The 26007-nt window shown below is 42.0% G+C and overlaps 3 protein-coding genes across 3 annotated transcripts; all 3 read right to left on the bottom strand.

Annotated features, from left to right (window-relative positions):
* Positions 1–280: 280 nt before the first annotated feature.
* Positions 281–768, bottom strand: LOC117528908 (histone H2A). The gene has a single exon (XM_034191531.1). It carries the CDS (start codon positions 751–753, stop codon positions 367–369), a length of 387 nt encoding a protein of 128 aa, XP_034047422.1. The 5' UTR covers positions 754–768; the 3' UTR covers positions 281–366.
* A 16025-nt stretch (positions 769–16793) lies between these two features.
* LOC117529125 (histone H2A, sperm-like) lies at positions 16794–17428 on the bottom strand. The gene has a single exon (XM_034191826.1). It carries the CDS (start codon positions 17426–17428, stop codon positions 16859–16861), a length of 570 nt encoding a protein of 189 aa, XP_034047717.1. The 3' UTR covers positions 16794–16858.
* Positions 17429–17693: 265 nt separating this feature from the next.
* LOC117528901 (histone H1-like) lies at positions 17694–18386 on the bottom strand. The gene has a single exon (XM_034191523.1). The coding sequence runs from the start codon at positions 18272–18274 to the stop codon at positions 17702–17704; it is 573 nt and encodes a 190-aa protein (XP_034047414.1). The 5' UTR covers positions 18275–18386; the 3' UTR covers positions 17694–17701.
* Positions 18387–26007: the final 7621 nt, after the last annotated feature.

Genomic DNA, 26007 nt, shown 5'->3' on the forward strand with positions numbered 1-26007 from the left:
ATTTTTCATGTTTTTCAGTTTAACTATTTTGGGGAAAAAAGTAAGTAGTTTGCTAATGATAAACAATTTTTGCAGTAATTCTGCTCAAGATAATGGCACAGTAATTATTTGAATTTAAAATCATGCCCTTAATTAGTCAGAATTGGACTTAATAATAAATCTTGGCAGATCATATATATGATTTGCCTGCATACCTTCCTATCAGATTTCTTATGTTTCAGTTGATAAAGTATTCTGAGAAAAAATAAATACGCAAAAAAAAAAAAATCACACAGGGAGTGTAGAACGTTGCTCTTTAAGGACAAGTGATGTGGCTCTGAAAAGAGCCTTTTTGGGGTCCAGCCTGTACCAGCTGAATGAACAAGTTTACTTGGACTTTGCGGGCTTCTCGGTTTTTTTGGGCAACAGAACAGCCTGAATGTTTGGCAGCACGCCGCCCTGAGCGATGGTCACTCCGCCCAGCAGTTTGTTGAGCTCCTCGTCGTTGCGGACAGCCAGCTGCAGGTGACGGGGAATGATACGAGTCTTCTTATTGTCCCGAGCAGCGTTGCCGGCCAGCTCGAGGATCTCAGCGGTCAGATACTCGAGCACAGCCGCCAGATAAACGGGGGCTCCAGCACCCACACGCTCCGCATAGTTGCCCTTCCTCAGCAGACGGTGGACACGACCGACTGGAAACTGCAATCCAGCACGAGAGGAGCGAGTCTTCGCCTTGGCTCTGGCTTTACCGCCTGTTTTGCCTCTTCCGCTCATAATTGCGCTCTAAACCTTCGCTGTTAAAGCACAGAGAAAAAGTACTTGCCGAGTGGCACAGAGCCTTTTTTATAAGCCCTCCGAGCGGCGGAAGACTCTTTGTGCCCGACCAATCACAAAACAGGCTGCTTGCTGAACAGCAGCAGGCGGGGCCACTGAGAGCGTGCAATGCAGGACTTGTCCGAAAGGTGGTCTACCAATCATCTGCTGAGAATCACACGGTGGGCGTGGCTAACAAATACCCATGATGTGGTCGTCTGCTTCCCTCCTCTGAAACAACGCGTCAACTCGGACAAACCCAATGTTGAGCCTCACTTCCGAAATTAAACAAATGATCACAATGTTAATTTGTCTCAAAGGACATTGTCGGAACAACGTTCATTAAACGAGCTTCCGCTCATTGTGTCAAGTTTACATGTTCTTTATATTAAACTAACTTTTTTAAATGTATACTCACACACAGTAACAAAATTGACTTAAAACTGAACTTAAATCAGACAGCACAGCAATAACAATATTACACTGATGCTCGAAATGGAGTGGGGAGAAGTAAAATGTATTAAACCCCACCCCGATTTACAAAATAATACACTCACAAAAAACCAAAAACAGTCAAGTTATCAAGGCATTTTGGAACACCTCATAAACAACCAGTCACAATCTTATATGTGCAAAATCACACATACATAATAACTTGTATCTTATATCCAGACATTATCACAGGTAACAATGTTTTGTTTTTTCCCCCCATTACCAACAATGGTAATGGAAATACCACGAGGGTAAGTAACAATGTAACAGTGATGATTGGATACTAACAATGATAAATGGAATGCCATAAGGGTAAATAACATCTAATTTGACACAAACAACATAATACAGTCAATCCTCACTATCTGTATATTGTGACCAGATATTTTGTTTGTACAGAAACTTAAAGTGACAGATGCTTTGACATTGCTTCAGTTCAATCACCAGACTGTTCCACAACTTAATGCCGCATACAAAAAAAAAACCTTCTCCTGGTCATTCTCACCTCTGGAACTATGAAATTCCCAAATCCAAAGCATTCAACGTCATAGAGCACAAATTCATGCTTACTACACTTAAAAGATTTGGTTTTGGTGAGTTTTTCCTATAGATGTGTGCAAACTCTGCACGCAAAAGGTAATAGCAGTATCAAACTTCCTTTAGGTACATCTCCTAGGTTTAACCTCCAATGAGAGGTTCGACAGAGATGCCCACTATCTGTATATCTTTTTTTTCTTTTTTTTTTTTTAGCAGCTGAGCTTTTAAATGTTTATATTAGAAACAGCCCCATACAGGGGATTAGCATTGCAGGTTGACCTTTTCCATATTTTCAGCCAGTTAGCTGATGATGCAGCTTTGTTTTTAAAAGATATGTCACGAGTGTCTCTGGCAATTAATACTGTTGAAAGTTTTACTACGGCCTCTGGCCTGTCCCTCAATATTAACAAGTGTGAACTACTGCCAGTGAATCTTTGCACACACTCCTCTATTTGTGGCATCCCTGTCATAGATTCTATAACATACCTAGGTATCAATATCACTAAAAATAGTAAAAACAGAAGCATTGCCAATTTCACCCCAATCCTTGAAAAATCAAAAAAGATCTTTAACAACTGGTGACAAAGGGACCTGTCCCTGAGAGCTAGAGTTCTGCTCACTAAAGCAAAAGGATTATCCCGTCTAGCCTATGCTGCACAGTCTCTTTATGTACAGTGGCTTGCAAAAATATTCATCCCCTTGGTATTTCACACATTTTAATTTATGACATTTCAAATACAAATGTAAACCAGGCCACAGAAGCCTAAAACTTTTTCTGGGTTGTCTGGGTGTCTTGGTGGCTTTCCTCACTCTTCTCCTTCTTGCACAGTCACTCAGTTTGTGAGAAGTGTCCACTCCACAGATTTACCATAGTGTGCCATATTGTTCGTATTTCTCCATAACTGATGTAAATAAAGTTCAAGACATATTCAGTGACTTGGAAATGTCCATGTATCCATCTTCTGACTTGTCTGAAGAAAACTGGCAATTAACTGATTATTTACAGGTATTATACCAAAGGGGCTGATTACTTATGCAACCCATCATCTTGGCTTTTATATTTTTAATTATTTATATCAAGTTGTTTAGATTTGTTTTCAGTTTGAGTCTAAAGAAGATAGTTTTAGAAATTTTTATATTGAGAAGCCTGATTTACTTTTTGTATTTGAAACGCCATAAAAAATTTAAATGCGTGAAATACCAAGGGGCTGAATACTTTTGCAAGCCACTGTAGATAAATCGGTCTGTAAATCTGCCGACAGAATGTTCTTCGACTTTTTATGGAAAAACAAAACACATTATTTATGCAAGTCTGTTGTCTTAAACAATGATAAGTCTGGCGGCCTAAGTTTTATTGATTTTGACTCCTTTAATAACACTTTTAAAATAAAATGGTTAAAACATTATCTTAAAAACCCTAATTCTATTTGGAACTTCATTTCACAGAATGTCTTTTAAAATTTAGGTGGTCTAGAGTTTATTCTCCTCTGTAATTACAGTATTTCAAAAATACCATCTAAACTTTCTAACTTCCATCAACAGGTGCTGTTAGCTTGTTCTCTCATTTATAAGCATAATTTTTCACCCCAAAGGTGTTACATTTGGAATAATTCTAACATACTGTACAAAAACAAGTCTCTTTTTTCAGACATGGTTTAACTATGGTATTATTCAAGTAAATCAGCTGTTTAATAGCAAAGGTCTTCTTTTTAGCTATCCAGAATTTCTTATTCAGTACAAGGTTCCTGTCATTCCAAGAATATGGTATTGTATTTGATGCTATCCCATCTGGTTTGCTCATGTTGTTTAACCCCTTAACGCCCATCATCGCATATATGCTATAATCTCTGACTCAAATATGCAACTTACCAAATTGACCTGTATGCCTGTTGTCACAAATTTGCAACATACCATCATTATTATTATAACATTATAACATAAAGTCATTACCAGAATACCCAATATTACTATCTAGTTTTTGTGCAAAAGTGAAATTAATAATCTCAACATTATTAACCATCTACTTAAAGGCAAAAACACACACAAAACATTTTTTTATATACAGCTATATAAATTCGGGCATTAAGGGGTTAAAGGTGGTTGACTTTTCTTCTATTCAGACTGAGTCTTCCTGACCCTAAACAATCCACTGTTAGTGACCTTTGTTTTTCTACTCAGCTAAAGGCATCGATTCTAAAACCTGTTCTTTATTTCAAGAAAATGTGGTTTCATTCCCATGTTTTGTATCCTATTGGGACACGTTTGTTCAGAATCTTAATTGGGTTACAAAGTCTCACCCACACAATTTTTTTTCCTCACTCATAAGGTTAAAGAAGTTTCCATTAAACTTATACATAGATTCTATCCAACTAGACACTTTCTCCAGAAATATGGAGTGGATGTTGATGTTTCCTGATGTTTCTGTGGCCTTTTTTCAGAGACATCTACTCATCTTTTTTGGAACTGTACATGCTCACAGAACTTTTGGAACGACATTTCGGCTCTGATCAATAATATCAAACCTGATTTTCTTCTTTTTTTAAAAAAATTGTTTTGTTTGGTGTCACAGATTTCAAGACAAAAATAACTCCTCTGCTATATTTTTTATCAACCTGATTTTATTTCTTGCTAACACAAAAGTAAAACAATTAGTCCATGAGCCACTCATCAATTTTGACCAAATGGTACCATTTAAGGGGAATAAACAACACTTTGAATTGAGCCTCAGTGTATCATGGCCTACACAAAAATGCATGATAGCCATCCCATGGTGGTAGCTGTAGCCAGGTAGGGGTCAATGAAGAATTACACAGAGGTCAAACTTTAAAAATGCTCCAATCATGCTGAAAACTATATCACATTACTTGTCTGATCATAATGATTCCAAAAAGGTATAGTTTGGACTATCTGTGATGGAATGGTCTGGAGTTATGGGGTAAAAACAGCAAAAATGGTGACAAAGGTCAATTTCAGTTTGTATAGGGGTCAAAAGTTAAAGTTGCTAAAATTCAGTAAAGAAAAATGTTGCAAATTATTGTTTGGGTTAATAGGTTTCTAATAAGGACTAGTGTGCACCATCTGTCATGCTTAGTTATCATGTTACAGGGCAATATATGTCACATGTCATAGAATCCAATAGATGTGTTGGGAAGGTGTCGTAGCACGGACCCACAACAGGGGGCGCAAATGAACGGACAATGAGTAAGCCAAAAAGTAACAATTTAATGTTGTGATAATACACAACTAAATTTACAGAAATTTGCACAGTCAATTAACACCAGGTGACGTGTGGGCAGGCTCGAAGATAGAAGACCCCCGACGAGAGAGAAGCCGCGTCCCACACGGCTTCCACCACCAACGGTCTGAAGAACACCGGAGCCGCCAAGTCCCGAGTCCCCAGGTGGCCTCTGTCTTCAGCTGTCGACCCTGGTACTGCTGGCAGAAAGCAGAGATAAGATGTATGAGTGTGAGTCCGCACACTCAGTAATCCACAGTCCATACACAGTTAGGAGGGAGCACCTCCACCTCCAATCACACACTCGTGCAGCTCCTGGTTTAACCACTTATCTGGGTTGGGGTGTGAGGCGAAGCCGTCGCTGCCACACCAAACGCCAATTCCTCAGACAAGGCAACACTCCAGTAAAACGGCTGCAACAGAAGTTCAGGTTATACACACAAAGTGTCAGTCAGCAGAGAAATTACCCTTTCAATAGTAGTCGATTTCTCGGCGAGGAGGTGGAGTTGCAGTCCGGCTTTTATGATGGTGATGATGACGATGAACGAGTGACAGCTGGTGCAGGGGATGAATGACAGCTGTCACTTCTTCTGGGTCTGGCACCCTCTCGTGCTTGGAGCCCGCACTCCAAGCAGGGCGCCCTCTGGTGGTGGTGGGCCAGCAGTACCTCCTCTTCAGCGGCCCACATAACAAGATGTTAAACTTGTTTGACCTTTACCTTGGAGACCAAACATTCAACACAGTCAAAACTATTCCATTTATTAATCCTTTTATTTCAACCAATAATTTGCATCTTTTTGTACTGAAATTGGAGGAACTTTAACTTTTGACCCCTGTACAAACAGAAACTGACCTTTGTCACCATTTTTGCTGTTTTTACCCCATAACTCCAAAACATTCCATCACAGATAGTCCAAACTATACGTTTTTGGAATTGTTATGACCAGATAAGTAATGTGATATAGTTTTCAACATGATTGGAGCATTTTTAAAGTTTGACCTCTGTGTAATTCTTCACAGACCCCTACCTGGCTACAGCTACCACCATGGGATGGCTATCATGCATTTTTGTGTAGGCCATGATACACCGAGGCTCGATTCAAAGTGTTGTTTATTCCCCTTAAATTGTACCGAAAACCTGCTTGGCTCATGGACTAAATGCACAGAAAACTGCTTTTAGACCACGTTGTTAAAGATTTTAAACTATATCTTGATTCAATTTCAGATTCAAACAACAGAAAGGCTATAAAAACACAAAATATTTTTAATGAATAACTAATAATAATTAACTTTAGTCTGTGAAGAAGATTCCCCATTTACATGAACAAATTGCAATCTATTAGACAAATATGATTCAAACCACCGCAGCGCAGTGCCTTTAATACCTACGGCATGCTCTAATCTCTGTAATAAAATTTTATGCTCAACAGTATCAAAAGCAGCACTGAGGTCTAACAGAACAAGCACAGAGATGAGTCCACTGTCCGAGGCCATAAGAAGATCATTTGCAACCTTCACTAATGCTGTTTCTGTACTATGATGAATTGTAAAACCTGACTGAAACTCTTCAAATAGACCATTCCTCTGCAGATGATCAGTTAGCTGTTTTACAACTACCCTTTCAAGAATTTTTGAGAGAAAAGGAAGGTTGGAGATTGGCCTATAATTAGCTAAGATAGCTGAGTCAAGTGATGGCTTTTTAAGTAATGGTTTAATTACTGCCACCTTAAAAGCCTGTGGTACATAGCCAACTAACAAAGATAGATTGATCATATTTAAGATCGAAGCATTAAATAATGGTAGGGCTTCCTTGAGCAGCCTGGTAGGAATGGGGTCTAATAAACATGTTGATGGTTTGGATGAAGTAACTAATGAAAATAGCTCAGACAGGACAATCTGAGAGAAAGAGTCTAACAAAATACCGGCATCACTGAAAGCAGCCAAAGATAACGATACGTCTTTGGGATTGTTATGAGTAATTTTTTCTCTAATAGTTAAAATTTTGTTAGCAAAGAAAGTCATGAAGTCATTACTAGTTAAAGTTAATGGAATACTCAGCTCAATAGAGCTCTGACTCTTTGTCAGCCTGGCTACAGTGCTGAAAAGAAACCTGGGGTTGTTCTTATTTTCTTCAATTAGTGATGAGTAGAAAGATGTCCTAGCTTTACGGAGGGCTTTTTTATAGAGCAACAGACTATTTTCCAGGCTAAGTGAAGATCTTCTAAATCAGTGAGACGCCATTTCCTCTCCAACTTACGGGTTATCTGCTTTAAGCTATGAGTTTGTGAGTTATACCACGGAGTCAGGCACTTCTGATTTAAAGCTCTCTTTTTCAGAGGAGCTACAGCATCCAAAGTTGTCTTCAACGAGGATGTAAAACTATTGATGAGATACTCTATCTCACTTACAGAGTTTAGGTAGCTACTCTGCACTGTGTTGGTATATGGCATTAGAGAACATAAAGAAGGAATCATATCCTTAAACCTAGTTACAGCACTTTCTGAAAGACTTCTAGTGTAATGAAACTTATTCCCCACTGCTGGGTAGTCCATCAGAGTAAATGTAAATGTTATTAAGAAATGATCAGACAGAAGGGAGTTTTCAGGGAATACTGTTAAGTCTTCTATTTCCACACCATAAGTCAGAACAAGATCTAAGATATGATTAAAGTGGTGGGTGGACTCATTTAGATTTTGAGCAAAGCCAATTGAGTCTAATAATAGATTAAATGCAGTGTTGAGGCTGTCATTCTCAGCATCTGTGTGGATGTTAAAATCGCCCACTATAATTATCTTATCTGAGCTAAGCACTAAGTCAGACAAAAGGTCTGAAAATTCACAGAGAAACTCACAGTAACGACCAGGTGGACGATAGATAATAACAAATAAAACTGGTTTTTGGGACTTCCAATTTGGATGGACAAGACTAAGAGTCAAGCTTTCAAATGAATTAAAGCTCTGTCTGGGTTTTTGATTAATTAATAAGCTGGAATGGAAGATTGCTGCTAATCCTCCGCCTCGGCCCGTGCTACAAGCATTCTGACAGTTAGTGTGACTCGGGGGTGTTGACTCATTTAAACTAACATATTCATCCTGCTGTAACCAGGTTTCTGTAAGGCAGAATAAATCAATATGTTGATCAATTATTATATCATTTACCAACAGGGACTTAGATGAGAGAGACCTAATGTTTAATAGACCACATTTAACTGTTTTAGTCTGTGGTACAGTTGAAGGTGCTATTGTTGGGAAGGTGTCGTAGCACGGACCCACAACAGGGGGCGCAAATGAATGGACAATGAGTAAGCCAAAAGGTAACAATTTACTGTTGTGACAATACACAACTAAATACACAGAAATTGCAAAGTCAATTAACACCAGGTGACGTGTGGGCAGGCTCGAAGATAGAAGACCCCGACGAGAGAGAGGCCGCGTCCCACACGGCCTCCACCACCAACGGTCTGAAGAACACCGGAGCCGCCAAGTCCCGAATCCCCAGATGACCTCTGTCTTCGGCTGTCGACCCTGGTACTGCTGGCAAAAAGCAGAGACAAGATGAATGAGTGTAAATCCGTACACTCAGTGGTCTACAGTCTGTACACAGTTAGGAGGGAGCACCTCCACCTCCAAATCACACACACTCGTGCAGCTCCTGATCTACCACTTATCTGGGATGGGGTGCGAGGTGAAGCCGTCACTCTCACACCAAACGCCAATCCTCCAGACAAGGCAACACTTCAGGAAAACGGCTGCAACAGAAGTTCAGTTGGTTACACAATGTGTCAGTCAGCAGAGAAATTACCTCTCGGTAGTCGATTTCTCGGCGAGGAGGTGGAGTTGCAGTCCGGCTTTTATGATGGTGATGATGAACGAGTGACAGCTGGTGCAGGGGATGAATGACAGCTGTCACTTCTTCTGGGTCTGGCGCCCTCTCATGCTTGGAGCCCGCACTCCAAGCAGGGTGCCCTCTGGTGGTAGTGGGCCAGCAGTACCTCCTCTTCAGCGGCCCACATAACAGCTATATTATTTTTTCTTTTTGAATTTTTATGCTTAAATAGATTTTTGCTGGTTATTGGTGGTCTGGGAGCAGACACCGTCTCTACGGGGATGGGGTAATGAGGGCATGGCAGGGGGAGAGAAGCTGCAGAGAGGTGTGTAAGACTACAACTCTGCTTCCTGGTCCCAACCCTGGATAGTCACGTTTTGGAGGATTTAAGAAAATTGGCCAGATTTCTAGAAATGAGAGCTGCTCCATCCAAAGTGGGATGGATGCCGTCTCTCCTAACAAGACCAGGTTTTCCCCAGAAGCTTTGCCAATTATCTATGAAGCCCACCTCATTTTTTGGACACCACTCAGACAGCCAGCAATTCAAGGAGAACATGCGGCTAAACATGTCACTCCCGGTCCGATTGGGGAGGGGCCCAGAGAAAACTACAGAGTCCGACATTGTTTTTGCAAAGTTACACACCGATTCAATGTTAATTTTAGTGACCTCCGATTGGCGTAACCGGGTGTCATTACTGCCGACGTGAATTACAATCTTACCAAATTTACGCTTAGCCTTAGCCATCAGTTTCAAATTTCCTTCAGTGTCGCCTGCTCTGGCCCCCGGAAGACAATTCACTATGGTTGCTGGTGTCGCTAACTTCACATTTCTCAAAACAGAGTCGCCAATAACCAGAGTTTGATCCTCGGCGGGTGTGTCGTCGAGTGGGGAAAAACGGTTAGAAATGTGAACGTGTTGGCGGTGTACACGGGGCTTCTATTTAGAACTATGCTTCCTCCTCACAGTCACCCAGTCGGCCTGCTTTCCCGGCTGCTCGGGATCTGCCAGAGGGGAACTAACGGCGGCTAAGCTACCTTGGTCCGCACCGACTACAGGGGCCTGGCTAGCTGTAGAATTTTCCACGGTGCGGAGCCGAGTCTCCAATTTGCCCAGCCTGGCCTCCAAAGCTATGAATAAGCTACACTTATTACAAGTACCATTACTGCTAAAAGAGGCCGAGGAATAACTAAACATTTCACACCCAGAGCAGAAAAGTGCGGGAGAGACAGGAGAAGCCGCCATGCTAAACCGGCTAAGAGCTAGTAGCTGCGCTAAGCTAGCGGATTCCTAAAAACACGCAAAGTGAATAATGTGTAAATAATTTAGAGGTGATTCAGCAGAAGGAGTGCTGATATATATATATATATATATATATATATATATATATATATATATATATATATATGCACTGCTAAGCTTCTGAGATCTGACAGGATCAGGCTGATACAGAGCAGACAGGTGTCCCGTCGAGATGAGGTGCGTCACCCTACTGCGCATGCGTGTGCATGCTCACATCGCTCTACCCCGGACTTGAAGACGTCACCCGTCGAGATGATGTAACTCGCTCGACGTGCAACTGCGCATATGCATTTAGTTTTTTTGTTTTTTCCGTCAAAGTTTTTTTTTTTATTAATTGCATTTAGTGTATTTATAGCCTAGTAAGTAAAACATTTTCTGTAGTTTACGTTAGGAGCATAAATGTATGTATATTAGAGGTGGGCGGATCGATCCTAATATCGATAATATCGATACCAATGCTGGTATTGATATTGAATGATCCCCGTGTAAAAAGATCAATACTCAAACTTTTTTCTCTCCCACACGAACTGACTGCTGCACATGCAGATTCATTAAAGTCTACTCTCTGTCTGTAAGAGCAGCACACGATTGACGGCAAGACGTATTCCATAATGCGGAGAAAAACGTGAAGTGGCTTTGGACAGCTTTGGCATCATTTGGAATCATATATACAGTTAATCAATGTCACTTTTTTGTTTCTTTGAACCACTCACTCATCTGCTCTTCAGCATTGCATCATCATGTAAGAAGACGTTTCATTGTTTTTATCTCTTCTCTCCTCCCCCCTTATATTTATTTATTTATTTTTATTTTTTATTTTTTGTATTTTGTGTTTTTCAAGACAGTTAAGTAGAAATGTTATTACACATTACAGCTACAAACAACAGATACCTTGACACAAAGTGCTTCAAATCCATAAATGGCAACAGCTCAAATACCACCGACAAAGTAGCCAGAATTGCATTTAACACAGTGGAACTGGCGATTCATACGTAGCGCAACCTGGTTAGGGTTCGTGATTTTTCTTCTGTTTTCTCTTTTGTTGTTTTGCCCTATGTATTATTTATTTTTGTTGTGTTGTGTTTTTTTGTCCCCTTTTTATTTTTTGGTCGGAAAGGCGTGGCACGTGTGTGTGTTGAGATGAGGAACTTACATTCAAGATAACAGTTGCAAAGTACTACTAACACGTGTCTTCGCTTAGTGGAAACACCATCGAAGGTGTATAATGGAGCTTTGCATATCTATAAATGAGTGGTTACACTGGTCTAAAATATTTAGAAGTTGTCTGCTTCAGAAATAAAATGTGCTATTTGTCATGGATTTTGTCATGTTGAATTCAAATATGACAATAACAACGGCTAAATGGCTACTGTTTCCAAGATATACAAGGTTTTACATTTTGCTTTTACTTAATTATATTGTGTTAACAGTAGAGTTTTCATGAAAAATCATAACAACACAAAAATCAGTAAAAGGAATATATATTAATCCTTAGTAGCACAGTAGTAGCATTTCTTAACATTTTCATTCTCCGTGACTCAAAATGAGTAAAGTCTGACCGTCTTTATTTCAGAGGCACTTTGGCTGTAGACCAGTGTTATTGGAGCCAAAACCTCATTTATTTCTTTAAATGCAAAGTGCATATATGTACAGAGTCTCTGACAGGATCAGGCTGATACAGAGCAGACCGGCCTGGTGTGAAAGGCCCTTAACGCGCAGAACTGTAGCAAAAGTTACGTGTAAGAACACATCCAATCGAGTGGCCCGATTTTCACAGACACATGGATACACACGCACAGATTTTTTTTACGCATTTGTGGATCTGTTTACACACGCACAGATATGCATCTGCAAATACTTTTGCTGCAATAATGGCCCCATATCCCTGCAACAGGAGTAGAAACCAAGCGTGCAAGTCTATACTGTGAGGCATCAACTTTGGGACAAACAAATCTGGCCCATAAACAAATAAGCAGCCAGGTCCAAGTACCTATGAGAGAGGAGAGACAGATCAGAGTACCAATAAGAGGAGAAAGGTGTGAAGAACAGCACCAAACATTTGCTCAGCAGGTAACTCGGTTGTCATCTGACTTACATCCACCTGAAAACGACAGTGAGAATAACAAACGCTTAGATCCTAGGGAAGAACGGGTTTCACCTGCTCACGAAGAAGAACCATCGAGCGAGGTTAGGCGGTCACTCAGAGCCAGGAAACCAAGACAGATGTTCACATATCCAGCATTAGGGGAGCCACACACTCAATTTTGTTGTGGTCTCTCTTGGTGTATGCGTGCATTTGTGTGTATATATATATATATATATATATATATATATATATATATATATATATATATATATATATATATCATCATCATCATCTTTATTTGCCAGACTCAGAGTCCAAAAAGAACATACACAACACAACACAACTTAAAAAACAAATATACAATTAAAAATTTAGACATTCATACCAGTACTTCCACACTGGTGACTGGTACCTAATTGCACTGAAGCAGGGATTAACCAGAAGAATTATCATGGTGTTCTGAGACATTCAAGCGCCTAATGAATTTGTACATCAAGTTTCTTATCAGTGCTCTGAAAGTGCTGACCCCTGCATTACAGAACAGGGCACTAGCACTACAACATCTTGGTCTCCTGAGTAAAATCTTTAAACAGTCATTATAGGCAACCTGTAACTTCTGTAGACTTGCCTTCTTAAACTTTACCCATAGGGGTGCAGTTTATAGTGGAGTGCAGTATGCTTTAAAAAGTTTGATTTTGACATCTTCTGAACACATGAAATTTCCGAGACAGGATATTAGCTTGTGCATACAACATGCGACATTGTCTATAAATATCATTATCATCAGATATCTGGTCTGTGATATAGTGACCCAGATATTTGGTTGTCTTACAAACACTCAAAGCTTGTCCTAACAGATAGAAATCTGGAAAACACCTTTTTGTCACCTTTAGTTCTCCATACCAAGACAAGACTTTTTTTGACATTATATTTCACATCATATTTCATCCCATAGTTAGAACATATATTCAGTAGCTGTTGAAAGCCAGGAGAGAGTATTGCCAGGTCATCCACATACATAAAGTGATTTATCAAGGTGTTACTAATCATACAGCCAGTTCTGCATGCATTTAGTTGTTTTGATAAATCATCCATGTACAGGTTAAATAAAGCTGGTGAAAGTAGCCCCCCCGATGCACACCATTACTCACACCAAACGGAGCAGAGACACTGTTACCCCATTTAACCTACATTCTCTGTTTGGCATACCAATAAGACAGGATCCTTACAATGCTATCAGGTACACCCCTTTGGCTGAATTTCTTAAAGAGTTTAAAATGATTTACTCTGTCAAATGCCTTAGATGCATCAATAAAACCAATTAAAATAGAAGAATTCTGCCTCATGTACGTGTGTCACCTCTTTGCTTTAAAACCAAACTGATTAAAAGTGGTGCCTAAATACTGAGTAAGGCGTTCAAGTAATATTTACTCCAGGACTTTTGGCACTACGCTGGCTAAGGCTATTGGTCTATAATTATCCACACTTCCTACCTTGCCAGCCTTATCCTTTATAACAGGCACTAATGTAACAGACAACATAGATTCAGGCAACAGTCCATGAGTCATGAAGCCTGTAAAACAAATGGCAAGAAGTGCAGCAGTCTTAGGGGTTGCAAACTTAAGGTGTTCTGCTGTAATATGGTCAGTGCCACTCGCTTTATTATCAGCAAGATCTTTTATTGCCTGATAGACTTCATTAAAAGTAATTAATGTATACTTATTGGATATATCATTCACTTCATAAGGATCACTCTTAATACAGTTAAATAAAGCAGAATAATGTTGTCTCCACAGTTCAGCTATATTGTCACCCCCAGAGCCACCCTCTATGACACCAGGAAGTGATGTGTTAGTCCTGTTCAGAGCTCTCACCTCCTTCCAGAAACCAACAACGTTGTTACATAGGAGTTGGTCAGCTAAAGCATCTGCTCTCATGGCCTGCTCATGCTTGTCAATGTACCTGATGGCATATTTATATCTAGCATTTGTAAGTTTTTTATACTCCAGAACAGACCCATTTCTGGGTCTGCCTGCCTGTACCCATGCCCTAAAAGCCTCCTTAGCTTCAGCATGGTAAGCTGCCACAAATGTATTCCATCCTGGCTTGTTGACATTATGTTTAACAGTGTGGCTACAGCATGCCTTACTGGCCTCATATAAAACTTCAACAATATGATCATACATGTCACAAAGGGCCTTACCATGACATATATCCTTACAGCCCACATCTGAACACACAATAGCATCCCGGGGTATATATATATTACTTATACCTGCATCAGTTTTCATACATTATGCCAATAGATCATCATTTGTAAGTGCTGACCAGTCCATATATATATATATATATATATATATATATACACATATATACATCCATTTTCTTCCGCTTTATCCGGAGTCGGGTCGCGGGGGCAGCAGCTCAAGCAAAGCCGCCCAGACCTCCCAATCCACACACACCTCCCCCAGCTCCTCCGGGGGAACCCCAAGGCGTTCCCAAGCCAGCCGAGAGATGTAGTCCCTCCAGCGTGTCCTGGGTCTTCCCCGGGGCCTCCTCCCAGTGGGACGTGCCCGGAACACCTCTCCAGCGAGGCGTCCACGGGGCATCCAGAAAAGATGCCCAAGCCACCTCAACTGACTCCTTTCGACGTGGAGGAGGAGCGGCTCGACTCCGAGCTCCTCCCGAGCGACCGAGCTCCTCATCCTATCTCTAAGGGAGCGCCCAGCCACCCTGCAGAGGAAACTCATCTCAGCCGCTTGTACTCGCGATCTCGTTCTTTTGGTCATGAGCCAAATCTCATGACCATAGGTGAGGATCAGAACGTAGATCGATCGGTAAATCGAGAGCTTTGCCCCCTACTCAGCTCTCTCTTCACCACGACGGTCCGATACAGCGACCGCATCACTGCAGATGCTGCACCGATCCGTCTATCAATCTCACGCTCCATCCGTCCCTCACTTGTGAACAAGACCCCAAGATACTTAAACTCATCCACTTGAGGCAAGGACACTCCACCGACCTGAAGAGGGCAAAGCACCTTTTTCCGGTCGAGAACCATGGCCTCGGATTTGGAGGTGCTGATTTTAATCCCAGACGCTTCACACTCGGCTGCAAACCGCCCCAGTGCACGCTGAAGGTCCTGATTTGACGAAGCCAACAGAACCACATCGTCCGCAAACAGCAGAGACGAGATTCTGTGGTTCCCAAACCAGACCACCTCTACACCCTGGCTGCGCCTAGAAATTCTGTCCATAAAAATAATGAATAGAACCAGTGACAAAAGGCAGCCCTGGCGGAGGCCAACGTGCACTGGAAACAGGTTTGACTTACTACCGGCAATGCGAACCAAGCTCCTGCTGCGGTCGTACAGGGACCGGATAGCCCTTAGCAAAGGACCCCGGACCACGTACTCCCGGAGCACTCCCCACAGGGTGCCCCGAGGGACACGGTCAAACGCCTTCTCCAGATCCACAAAACACATGTGGACTGGTTGGGCGAACTCCCATGAACCCTCGAGCACCCGATGGAGCGTGTAGAGCCATTCATAGAACAACAACAACAAAAAAAAGACAGTGGGGCCGCCATCTTAGACCGATCATCTGGGTCATCCGACCTGCTCCACTCAAATGCTTTTAATGACCATATTCAGATAGCTTCCATAGTGTACATAATGGGGTTGAATAAGAACGGAGACCACATTTTGAAATGACAGAAAAATAATAATAAAATTAATGCCTGAGATGGGAAAATATTTTTGGTGAAAGTCAAATATGTCCTTAATGCTGTGGGATATAAATAAAAATAATACAACTCAGTAAAATGTGAAAATATTTAGGTCCAATTCTCTCCATTCTCATGGAATGACAAAATATTTCTGTCATAATTTTCAAAATAGTTTGCTGTACTTTTCTTTATCAAAAGCATTAGTTACATCAAGCATGGTCACAAAAACATCGCTTTTCTTGTTCTAATGACTTATGACCTCATTCATGACAAAAGCTGCATCAAGTAGTGGAGACACCCGGTTTAAAACCAACCTACAGGTCAGAGGTCATCAAGGTTTGTTTTTCTTTGACTAGAATAATGATATCATGTTTTTGCAATAATGCTGCTCAAGGTAATGGCATGATAATCATTTCAATTAGAAATCATGCTCTTAATTTGTCAAATGGATTGAAGAAATCTGGCTGGAAAATTTTACTGCATACGTTCCTCTCTGAGATTTTTCATGTTTTTCAGTTTAACTATTTTGGGGGAAAAAAAGTAAGTAGTTTGCTAATGATAAACAATTTTTGCAGTAATTCTGCTCAAGATAATGGCACAGTAATTATTTGAATTTAAAATCATGCCCTTAATTAGTCAGAATTGGACTTAATAATAAATCTTGGCAGATCATATATATGATTTGCCTGCATACCTTCCTATCAGATTTCTTATGTTTCAGTTGATAAAGTATTCTGAGAAAAAATAAATACACAAAAAAAATATCACACATGGGGAGTGTAGAACGTTGCTCCTTAAATACAAGTGATGTGGCTCTGAAAAGAGCCTTTTTGGGGTCCAGCCTGTACCAGCTGAATGAACAAGTTTACTTGGACTTTGCGGGCTTCTCGGTTTTTTTGGGCAACAGAACAGCCTGAATGTTTGGCAGCACGCCGCCCTGAGCGATGGTCACTCCGCCCAGCAGTTTGTTGAGCTCCTCGTCGTTGCGGACAGCCAGCTGCAGGTGACGGGGAATGATACGAGTCTTCTTATTGTCCCGAGCAGCGTTGCCGGCCAGCTCGAGGATCTCAGCGGTCAGATACTCGAGCACAGCCGCCAGATAAACGGGGGCTCCAGCACCCACACGCTCCGCATAGTTGCCCTTCCTCAGCAGACGGTGGACACGACCGACTGGAAACTGCAGGAGCGCTCTTACGGGCTGCTTTAGTGGCGAGCTGCTTCCTTGGCGCTTTGCCACCGGTTGACTTACGAGCGGTCTGCTTGGTTCTTGCCATGTTTTACCGACCGTCTTCTTTATGCTAAAGAGAAAATATGTGTTGCCGTCAGAGCGCACAACGTCCTTATAAAGGCAGCGGCGTCGCGGCGCCAGAGGTGATTGGTCCAAGAAAAGGGAGCGCTGTCGCTGATTGGACAAAAGCAATTCAAAGCTTTCCATGCGCTTGTATATCAAATGCAAGTAAATCGAATCACAAGTGTTTGTGGTTTTGTGGCCGACTCACTTGTCAAACAGCGAGCCTTTAAAAAGGTGGCGCTTACATTTTTTTCCACTCCCTCAAAAAAAAAAAAATTTTGTGCAATCAGACCCTGAATTTTTCTTAATTAGTTTCGCTACTACGGATTTATGATGTGGCTCAAGTGACACAGGAAACACTCTTTCAGTAATGTGGGCGGCTCTTAAAAGAGCCTTTTGTAGGACATGATTGACAGCTCACTTTTTCTTGGGCGCTGCCTTCTTAGTTTTGGGTTTGACGGCCTTCTTTGTTGGAGCTTTCTTGGCCTTCTTCGGACTCTTGGGTGTCTTCTTGGGACTCTTAGCTGCTTTCTTTGCCGCTGCAGGCTTCTTCACCTTCTTCGGGGACTTCTTGGCGGCGGCAGGCTTTTTTGTTGCTGCAACTTTCTTGGGTTTCTTGGCCGCTGCTGGTTTCTTGGCGGCGGCCTTCTTAGCTTTGGGAGCACTTTTCTTGGCAGCCAGTTTAGACTTGGTGTCTTTGCCCAACTTGAATGAGCCGGACGCCCCGGAGCCCTTGGTCTGGACAAGCTTGCCTTTAGTCACCAGACTCTTGACGGCCACCTTGACACGAGCATTGTTCTTCTTGACGTCGTAGCCGCCGGCAACCAGAGCGTTTTTGAGGGCAGCTAAAGACACAACTTTCCGCTCCTTGGACGCCGTCACAGTTTGAACGATGAGGTCGCTAACGCTGGGGCCCACCTTCTTGGCTTTGGCAGGCTTCTTCTTGGGAACCTTAGCCGGAGCGGCGGCAGCTGGAGCTTCTTCTGCCATTTGTCGTCTCTGAACGTTGCAAAGCACAAGGAGAGTTTGACGGACTGTTGGAGATTCCGGAGCAGGAGGCTGTACTTGAAGCCTCCATGAGAACCGTGGAGACTCAATCCATCCCGCCGCTTCTCACTGCAGTCTGATTTGTCGGGTTATTTGTGTTTTCTCTTTGACAATAAATAGGTGAAATTCCCACCTGGACCAACATGTATGTACAATAAACAAACGGAAGTGACAGCGGAGCGGTGTCTGTACATGTGCACGTTGTGTCGGGCTCGGAAACTTTCCGCATTTTGTCAAAGAAAGCTTCGAATCTCCCCGAACGACTGCCGCGGGAGGCACTGCTTTACTTTTTCTCTCTTAAATGCTTCAAAAAGCAGCAAAAGCTCACTGAAACAACTTAGACTCTGACACTACATCCTTGTTGGCTGAGTAAGAGTCAGAGTACTGATATTTTCCACATAAATCTGTCAGAAATTGACGTGTTTTTGCTTTCTGCAAACACACTCTTGTCAGAAGCGATCAGAGGCTGATTTATTTCAATGTTGCTTGCATGTAATATTTCAGTCAGTTATTATTAGTTATTGTGCCAATGCATATTTTATTTGTGATGAACGTATCATTGATAGTCAAGACGATCAGCACGTGTTTGTCAGTCATAACATTCAAATCTCCTGCAGTTGGCAGTTTTATTAGGGAAAATGTGTCCATGTTTTAAAAATTAAGTGATCTCAGTGATATGTTGAGTGTCTACAGTGTTTGTGTTTTTACATAATACAAACATAATAGAGGAATATGAATGTTTAGAAATGAAAATGACCAATGTGCCTTATGCAAATAACATGGAATCGAACCAACAAAGTCGGTGTCGTTCTGTTTTTCCGATACAGAACCATAGAATGAAAGCCACCTAAAGTAAAAGACATGTTTTAATAAGTCTCAGGTCATCAGTAAAGCTCACTCAGATATTTCTCATAGCTAGAAAAAGTGTTTTACATAAAACAGCACACATGTATTACTTATCATTTCCAATCAGTCAGTACCCCCCCCCCCCCCCCCAAACACACACACACACGCACACAAAATAAAAGGGAAATAACACCTTGGGGTTCCCTCTGAGGAGCTGGGGGAGGTGTGTGTGGATCGGGAGGTCTGGGCGGCTTTGCTTGAGCTGCTGCCCCCACGACCCGACTCCGGATAAAGCGGAAGAAAATGGATGGATGGATGGATGGATGGATGGATGGATGGATGGATGGATGGATGGATGGATGGATGGATGGATATATGCTAAAGCAGGTATTTCTCATCTGCCATGTCACTGAAAGTTTCTACTCAATCAACACAAGCTTTGGACAATCTGTGTAGTTGGCTACATTTGAGGTGTGTCCTCAATAATTTTTTCATTCTTTCAAACCTTTATTTAACCAAAAAAGATAATTGAGATTAAAAATCTCTTTTCCAAGAGAGTCCTTGCCAAGACAGGACTCTCAAGACAGCAAAAGAGACAAACAGGATAAAACAAACATTGATACTCATGAAACATGTTAAAAATAAGCATCATGTGATCATCTGTCGAAGCATCTACAGACTGATGTTTCAGCCTCCAAGTCATGTGCTTTAAAAGTATTTAAAGAGACCAGCTCCTGAAGTTTCAGGTCATTTTGTAAGTTGTTCCAGGCGAATGGCGCAGTGAAAATCTCTCTGATTACAGCTTTCAGGTGTCCAAATTACAACATTCCAAATCTTTACTCATGTTTATAGCTTGATTGGCTGCAATAATTATGTGTAGGTCTATTTCAGTGGCTATTAGCACAACAAGCAAGAGGACTGAGAGACATATGACATATGTTTAAACTCAGATTTGTTGTGGTCAAAAATGACACTGAATGGTTACAATGCCTCTCTCTGTCGGTGTGTGCACATTTGTATATATATATATATATATATATATATATATATGCCAACGTCCAAATTACAGCGAAGGCTAATGTTCCACAGCCTTCTACACCATTCACTTAAACTGTGGAATAGCTTTTTCCCCAGAGCTTTGGCTGAGTTTTGAACAGAGGATCCTCTGTTCTGAAGAGTTTATGGACCATTCATAGACAAAAAAAGACTCTTGGAGGTGACCAACTCCTGATCTCGGGGGCTGAGGTTGCGCCGCGCATGCGCGAAAGGAGTTTGGGTTCTTCTTTTGCCAGCACTTTGTTCACAGGAATTATAAACTCCAATAATCTGCTGGGAATCAGTGATATCAAACATCACAAAATAAGGTTAAATGTTTTAATCAATTATTCTGAATATTTTACCAAGCATTACATTTTGTAGCTGCCTCAATTATTACACAGGTATGATCTATCAGTAGTATGACTGCTGCTGTCTATTGGCGCTGACGAGCCGTGGGGCTGCCATCTTAGACCGTCATCTGGGTCATCTGACCCGCTCCACTCAGTGTTGTTCGACAGGCGCAGCACATTTAATCCAACCTAACTGTCTGAATACTAAACTGATTTTAATGCATTTTTTTCTGCAGATGTCTTACATGTAACTATCATACAGGACAAATGGTTTGTCGTATTTTAAAATTCATATTGGGATTAACAGCAATAGAAAATTCTGATATATACAGAAGCATATTGCATTCACTGGATAAAAAAAATTTGACCCCTGATCTCGTAATTATGAGAAAATATCTCATAATTACAACATCAGGATCTCGTAATTACAAGAAAAGATCTCATAATTACGACATCATGATCTTGTAATTACAAGAAAAGATCTCATAATTACGACATCATGATCTTGTAATTACAGTTTTTCGGTGCGGACTGTTAAGTCTAGGTTTGATTCCTGGTCATGGAAGTGCTGAGCGCAGATTCTCTGTTCAATCTGATTTTTACATGTACGAGGTCTGTTAGAAAAGTATCTGACATTTTTAATTTTCAAAAACCTGATGGATTTGAATCACGTGTGCTTGCATGAGCCAACCTTGAACCTTCGTGCGCATGCGTAAGTTTTTTCATGCCTGTCGATTGCGTCATTTGCTGGTAAGCAGCCTTTGTGTGAGGATGGGTGGAGTCTCTCATCATTTTTTCTTTGCAAGGAAATGGCAAAACAACTGGAGCAGCGCGACTGCATCAAATTTTGCCAGAAACTGGGCAACAGCCAGGTGGAAACCATTCGGATTATTCAGATGGCTTTCGGTGACGATGCTATGGGCATCACACGGATTAAGGAGCGGTACAACCGGTTTAAAGACGTCCGCACAACGGTGGAGAGCGAGCCGCTCTCCGGGCGGCCATCAACATGCTGAAATGACCAAATCACTTCCAAAGTGAACGCTGTGGTGATGTGGGACCATTGAGTGACTATCCGAGAAATTGCGGAAGAGGTGGACATCAGCACTTTTTCAGCACATTCCACTGTGACAGAAGATTTTGCCATGAAAAGAGTTGCAGCAAAATTCATGCCGATGGCTTGGGCACGAAACTGATGGCGGAACAAAAGCGCCTCGGTGTTGAAGTCTCACAGGACATGTGAGACATGCCCACCTCTTCCACAATTTCTCGGATAGTCACACGACTGAAAAGCCACCGAAAGCCGTCTGAATCTTCCGAATGGTGGAAGAGGTGGGCATCATTTTTCAGAGTCCAGCATGTTATCCCTTATCTCCTAATTTGTGTTTACTTGGAGACACAATTACTGAACTGCCAACTAAACAATCTAAAACTATACTTATAGCACTGACTATTGCCAAAAAAACATTGTTCCTTTTCAGTCGGGTCTGTCTGCTCTACCGTTGGTGGGTTGTGGTCTTGTGCCTGGATGAGGGGTGGTGCCTTTCCCCGGGGCTTGGGTGTGCGTGGCCCCCCGTGCCCCGGCCTCTCCACCCGGGTTTGTGGGGCCCGCCTGTCTCCCCTGGCTCCTCGGCTGCCCTCCCGCTCTGGGGTCTCATCCTGCACCTTCCCTGGATCAGGGACCTCCGGGCGTGGTGGCCCGTCCATCTGTGGCTCCTTGGCCCCCTGTCCCCCCTGTTGGTTTGCTCCTCCCTGGCTTCCTGTGCTCCTCCGTGGCTGCCCACCTCCCCCGTCCCGTGGTTACCCTTGCACCTCCGCCAGATCTGGGGTTGGGCTGGGGGCCTGGTGGGGCTGGTGTGGGTGGCCTCCTCCCCTTGCCACGCCTCTCCTTCTGCCTCCTGCTTGGGGTTGGGCCTCACGTGTCACAACCTTTTAATGCATTTCACCAGGTTAGCACCTGCACCCACATCATATTGGGTTGTAAGTAGCACATTGTAGGGTTCACATGATTTGCGGTAGGGTGTTGGGGATGGGTTTGCAGGACAGTCTGTGGCGCAGCTGTGCCCTGCAGCCTTCCACTGTGATCTCTATCCGCCACTCCCGTTTTGCAATTTTAATGCACACACAGACCTTACTTTTACACATTTAGTAAACACCTTCACCCTCTGTGGTGTTTCCAGGAACAGGAGGCATGTGTTACTAGTACTTTGCAACTGTTATCTTGAATAGAAATTTGAATTCTTTTGAACTGTTTCTGAGGGGCAGCAGTTGCACAACACACCTGCCATGGAATGCCCAGTATGGGTGTTTGCTTGGCACCATTGCTCCAGGAATGATGGCAATCAAATAATATGTAATAAAAAAATATATATCTGGACTGCGCAGTCTTTGATTTGTCATTATGCACAGGGTTCATTCATGCACTAATACACTAGTTCCTCATCTCAACACACACATGTACCACGTGTTTCCGACCAAAAAATAAAAGGGTAAAAAAAAAGAAAAATTTAAAGTATTAATAACAATACTATACAAATACAGAAACACTTTAAGAAAAGGACATCAGTGAATACTAAACAGCACTAAATTCACTCCCTTTTTATGATCTATGTTGTGTCATTTACACTGTGATACCAGCGTGTCCAAATGAGAACCTGCGCTTGTATAGGAGGCCATGATAGTGGCTACTGGATACATTAATTGCACAGGTCCCTGTAATTTGATAAATTCCTTAGTAACACGAGATGACAAACATCAACATCTGTGACAAATAGGACAGTCTAACTTTTGTCGATATTGCTCTTGACATCATAATGTGATTTATGACAAAATGTAAATCACACGTATGAATTGGCACTTCCACTGTGTAAAATGTGCTTCTGGCTACTTTGTTTGGTGGTATTTGAGCTGTTGCCATTTATGGATTTGAAGCAGTTGGTGTCAATGTATCTGTTCTGTCACTGTAATATGTAATAAAATTTCTACTTAATTGTCTTTAAAAACACCAAATTTAAAAAATGGAGGGGGAGAAGATAAAAAAAAAAATATATATATATATATATATATATATATAAATATAAAACACAAAATGCCAAAAACAAAATAATTATTGGGGGGGAGATAAAAACAATGAAACCTCTTCTTATATTTGCCCTATTGATGTTTCAAATCCCGCAACACTTCGAAGAGTTCGCGGTGCTGCGAGATCTCAGTAACAGTGAGAACTGCATTGAGATGCTCTGATCACGCTGCACTTTAACCGCTGCACACGGACAACAGCATTAACATCGCAACATAAAACTATTTTTATATTGTGCCTAAAACTCTCATGAATATATTCTCTGGGTTTCTAGACGTTGTTGTTGTGTTTGTTTTATGTGAACATCACAGTGTTACGTGTCGGACGCGGTCGGAGCACCGACCCAGCGTTTGACAGGACCCAGCATAAAATAAGCAGAGCACGGTTCAAAAGATAACAGAATTTAATAATCATAATGAGTGCAGTGATAAACAACCAAAAATGTCCGCGGTCTGGTGAGGTGAAAACACGGCGCGCCCTCAGCAGCGCAAACGGTCCGAAGCCACAGCAGTTCGGACCCAGGGACCCCGCCGACACCCCCCAGGTGGCCGTGACAAACCGAGTCTGTGAAGAAAGAAAACATGAGGTGAGTCCAACTCCACACAGAGAGGCACAACTCAAAAGGTGCACACAATCAGCAAACACTTCCTGGCTTAAATATATATCAGCTTCTCACCCTGCAGGCACAGAACAACTCAGTTCAAATGTCCACTGCAGCAGAAGCTGATTAGACAATTAGCATAACGTGACAGCTCAATAACACAAGGTGTGAGGGACACCAAATCCACTGCCATTACTTTATAAAAGTCACCCAAACCAAATTACCTCAGGAAGTGTGCTGAAGAGCATGAGACCTCACCCAATCCTCCTTCACAGACTGTGGCGTCAAACCTGGAGCAGTCTCTGCGTCCGTAATGGTGAGATTGTTCTCCTGATGTCGATCTCACATGTCTGCTCACAAGGTCGAGTCTCTGGCAATCACACACTGTGCATTCAAGGTTTAAGTGTAGCAATCTCTGATCAAGACAGAATACACCACAGCTGTGAGTCCTGATGACCTGCATGTGAAAACAAGCCTCAGGTGTTCAGGGTGAGGTCCTAATACTCAGCCACTCAGTCCTGAATGCATACCACCTGGTGGGAAAAACAGAAACCAAGCCAGCCAAACACCCCAGCACACAACACACAGGTTGTCTCTCACTTATTGTCAATGGGAGCTGTTTTGAGCGATGCTCGCTTCCTGATCATGTCGTTCTGGGAGAAAGTGAATTTTGCTCTTTAACGTCTTGATTATTGTTCTTTACAACACTGTTTGTCCTTTTTGTTCCAGACTAATATATATAATATGTCTGAAATTCGGTTTCCATTTATTAAATTCCATGCAGATTAAACGTAGCAGACACGGATTATTTGTTATAATTGTTTTAGCAAGTTTTCAGGGTATCATGCATGCAGTCTCTTACTAACGTGATGAAAAGCATAAAAAAATTTACATTTTTGTAGTATAATATTCATTTACAATTGGCATCATGTGGATTCTCTATATGTTGGGTGTCGGACGCTGTAGCTTTCTCTGGGCCCCTCCCCAATCGGACCAGGAGTGACATGTTTAGCCGCATGTTCTCCTTGAATTGCTGGCTGTCTGAGTGGTGTCTAAAAAATGAGGTGGGCTTCATAGATAATTGGCAAAGCTTCTGGGGAAAACCTGGTCTTGTTAGGAGAGACGGCATCCATCCCACTTTGGATGGAGCAGCTCTCATTTCTAGAAATCTGGCCAATTTTCTTAAATCCTCCAAACCGTGACTATCCAGGGTTGGGACCAGGAAGCAGAGTTATAGTCTTACACACCTCTCTGCAGCTTCTCATATTGATTTATTCTGCCTTACAGAAACCTGGTTACAGCAGGATGAATATGTTAGTTTAAATGAGTCAACACCCCCGAGTCACACTAACTGCCAGAATGCTCGTAGCACGGGCCGAGGCGGAGGATTAGCAGCAATCTTCCACTCCAGCTTATTAATTAATCAAAAACCCAGACAGAGCTTTAATTCATTTGAAAGCTTGACTCTTAGTCTTGTCCATCCAAATTGGAAGTCCCAAAAACCAGTTTTATTTGTTATTATCTATCGTCCACCTGGTCGTTACTGTGAGTTTCTCTGTGAATTTTCAGACCTTTTGTCTGACTTAGTGCTTAGCTCAGATAAGATAATTATAGTGGGCGATTTTAACATCCACACAGATGCTGAGAATGACAGCCTCAACACTGCATTTAATCTATTATTAGACTCAATTGGCTTTGCTCAAAATGTAAATGAGTCCACCCACCACTTTAATCATACCTTAGATCTTGTTCTGACTTATGG

Source organism: Thalassophryne amazonica, chromosome 17 (genome assembly GCF_902500255.1).
Source record: "Thalassophryne amazonica chromosome 17, fThaAma1.1, whole genome shotgun sequence".
NCBI classification, from domain to species: Eukaryota; Metazoa; Chordata; class Actinopteri; order Batrachoidiformes; family Batrachoididae; genus Thalassophryne; species Thalassophryne amazonica.

Excerpts from the sequence above, each read along its gene's own strand:
- LOC117528908 (XM_034191531.1), bottom strand. The coding sequence starts at position 753 with ATGAGCGGAAGAGGCAAAACAGGCGGTAAAGCCAGAGCCAAGGCGAAG.
- LOC117528901 (XM_034191523.1), bottom strand. The coding sequence starts at position 18,274 with ATGGCAGAAGAAGCTCCAGCTGCCGCCGCTCCGGCTAAGGTTCCCAAG.
- LOC117529125 (XM_034191826.1), bottom strand. The coding sequence starts at position 17,428 with ATGGAAAGCTTTGAATTGCTTTTGTCCAATCAGCGACAGCGCTCCCTT.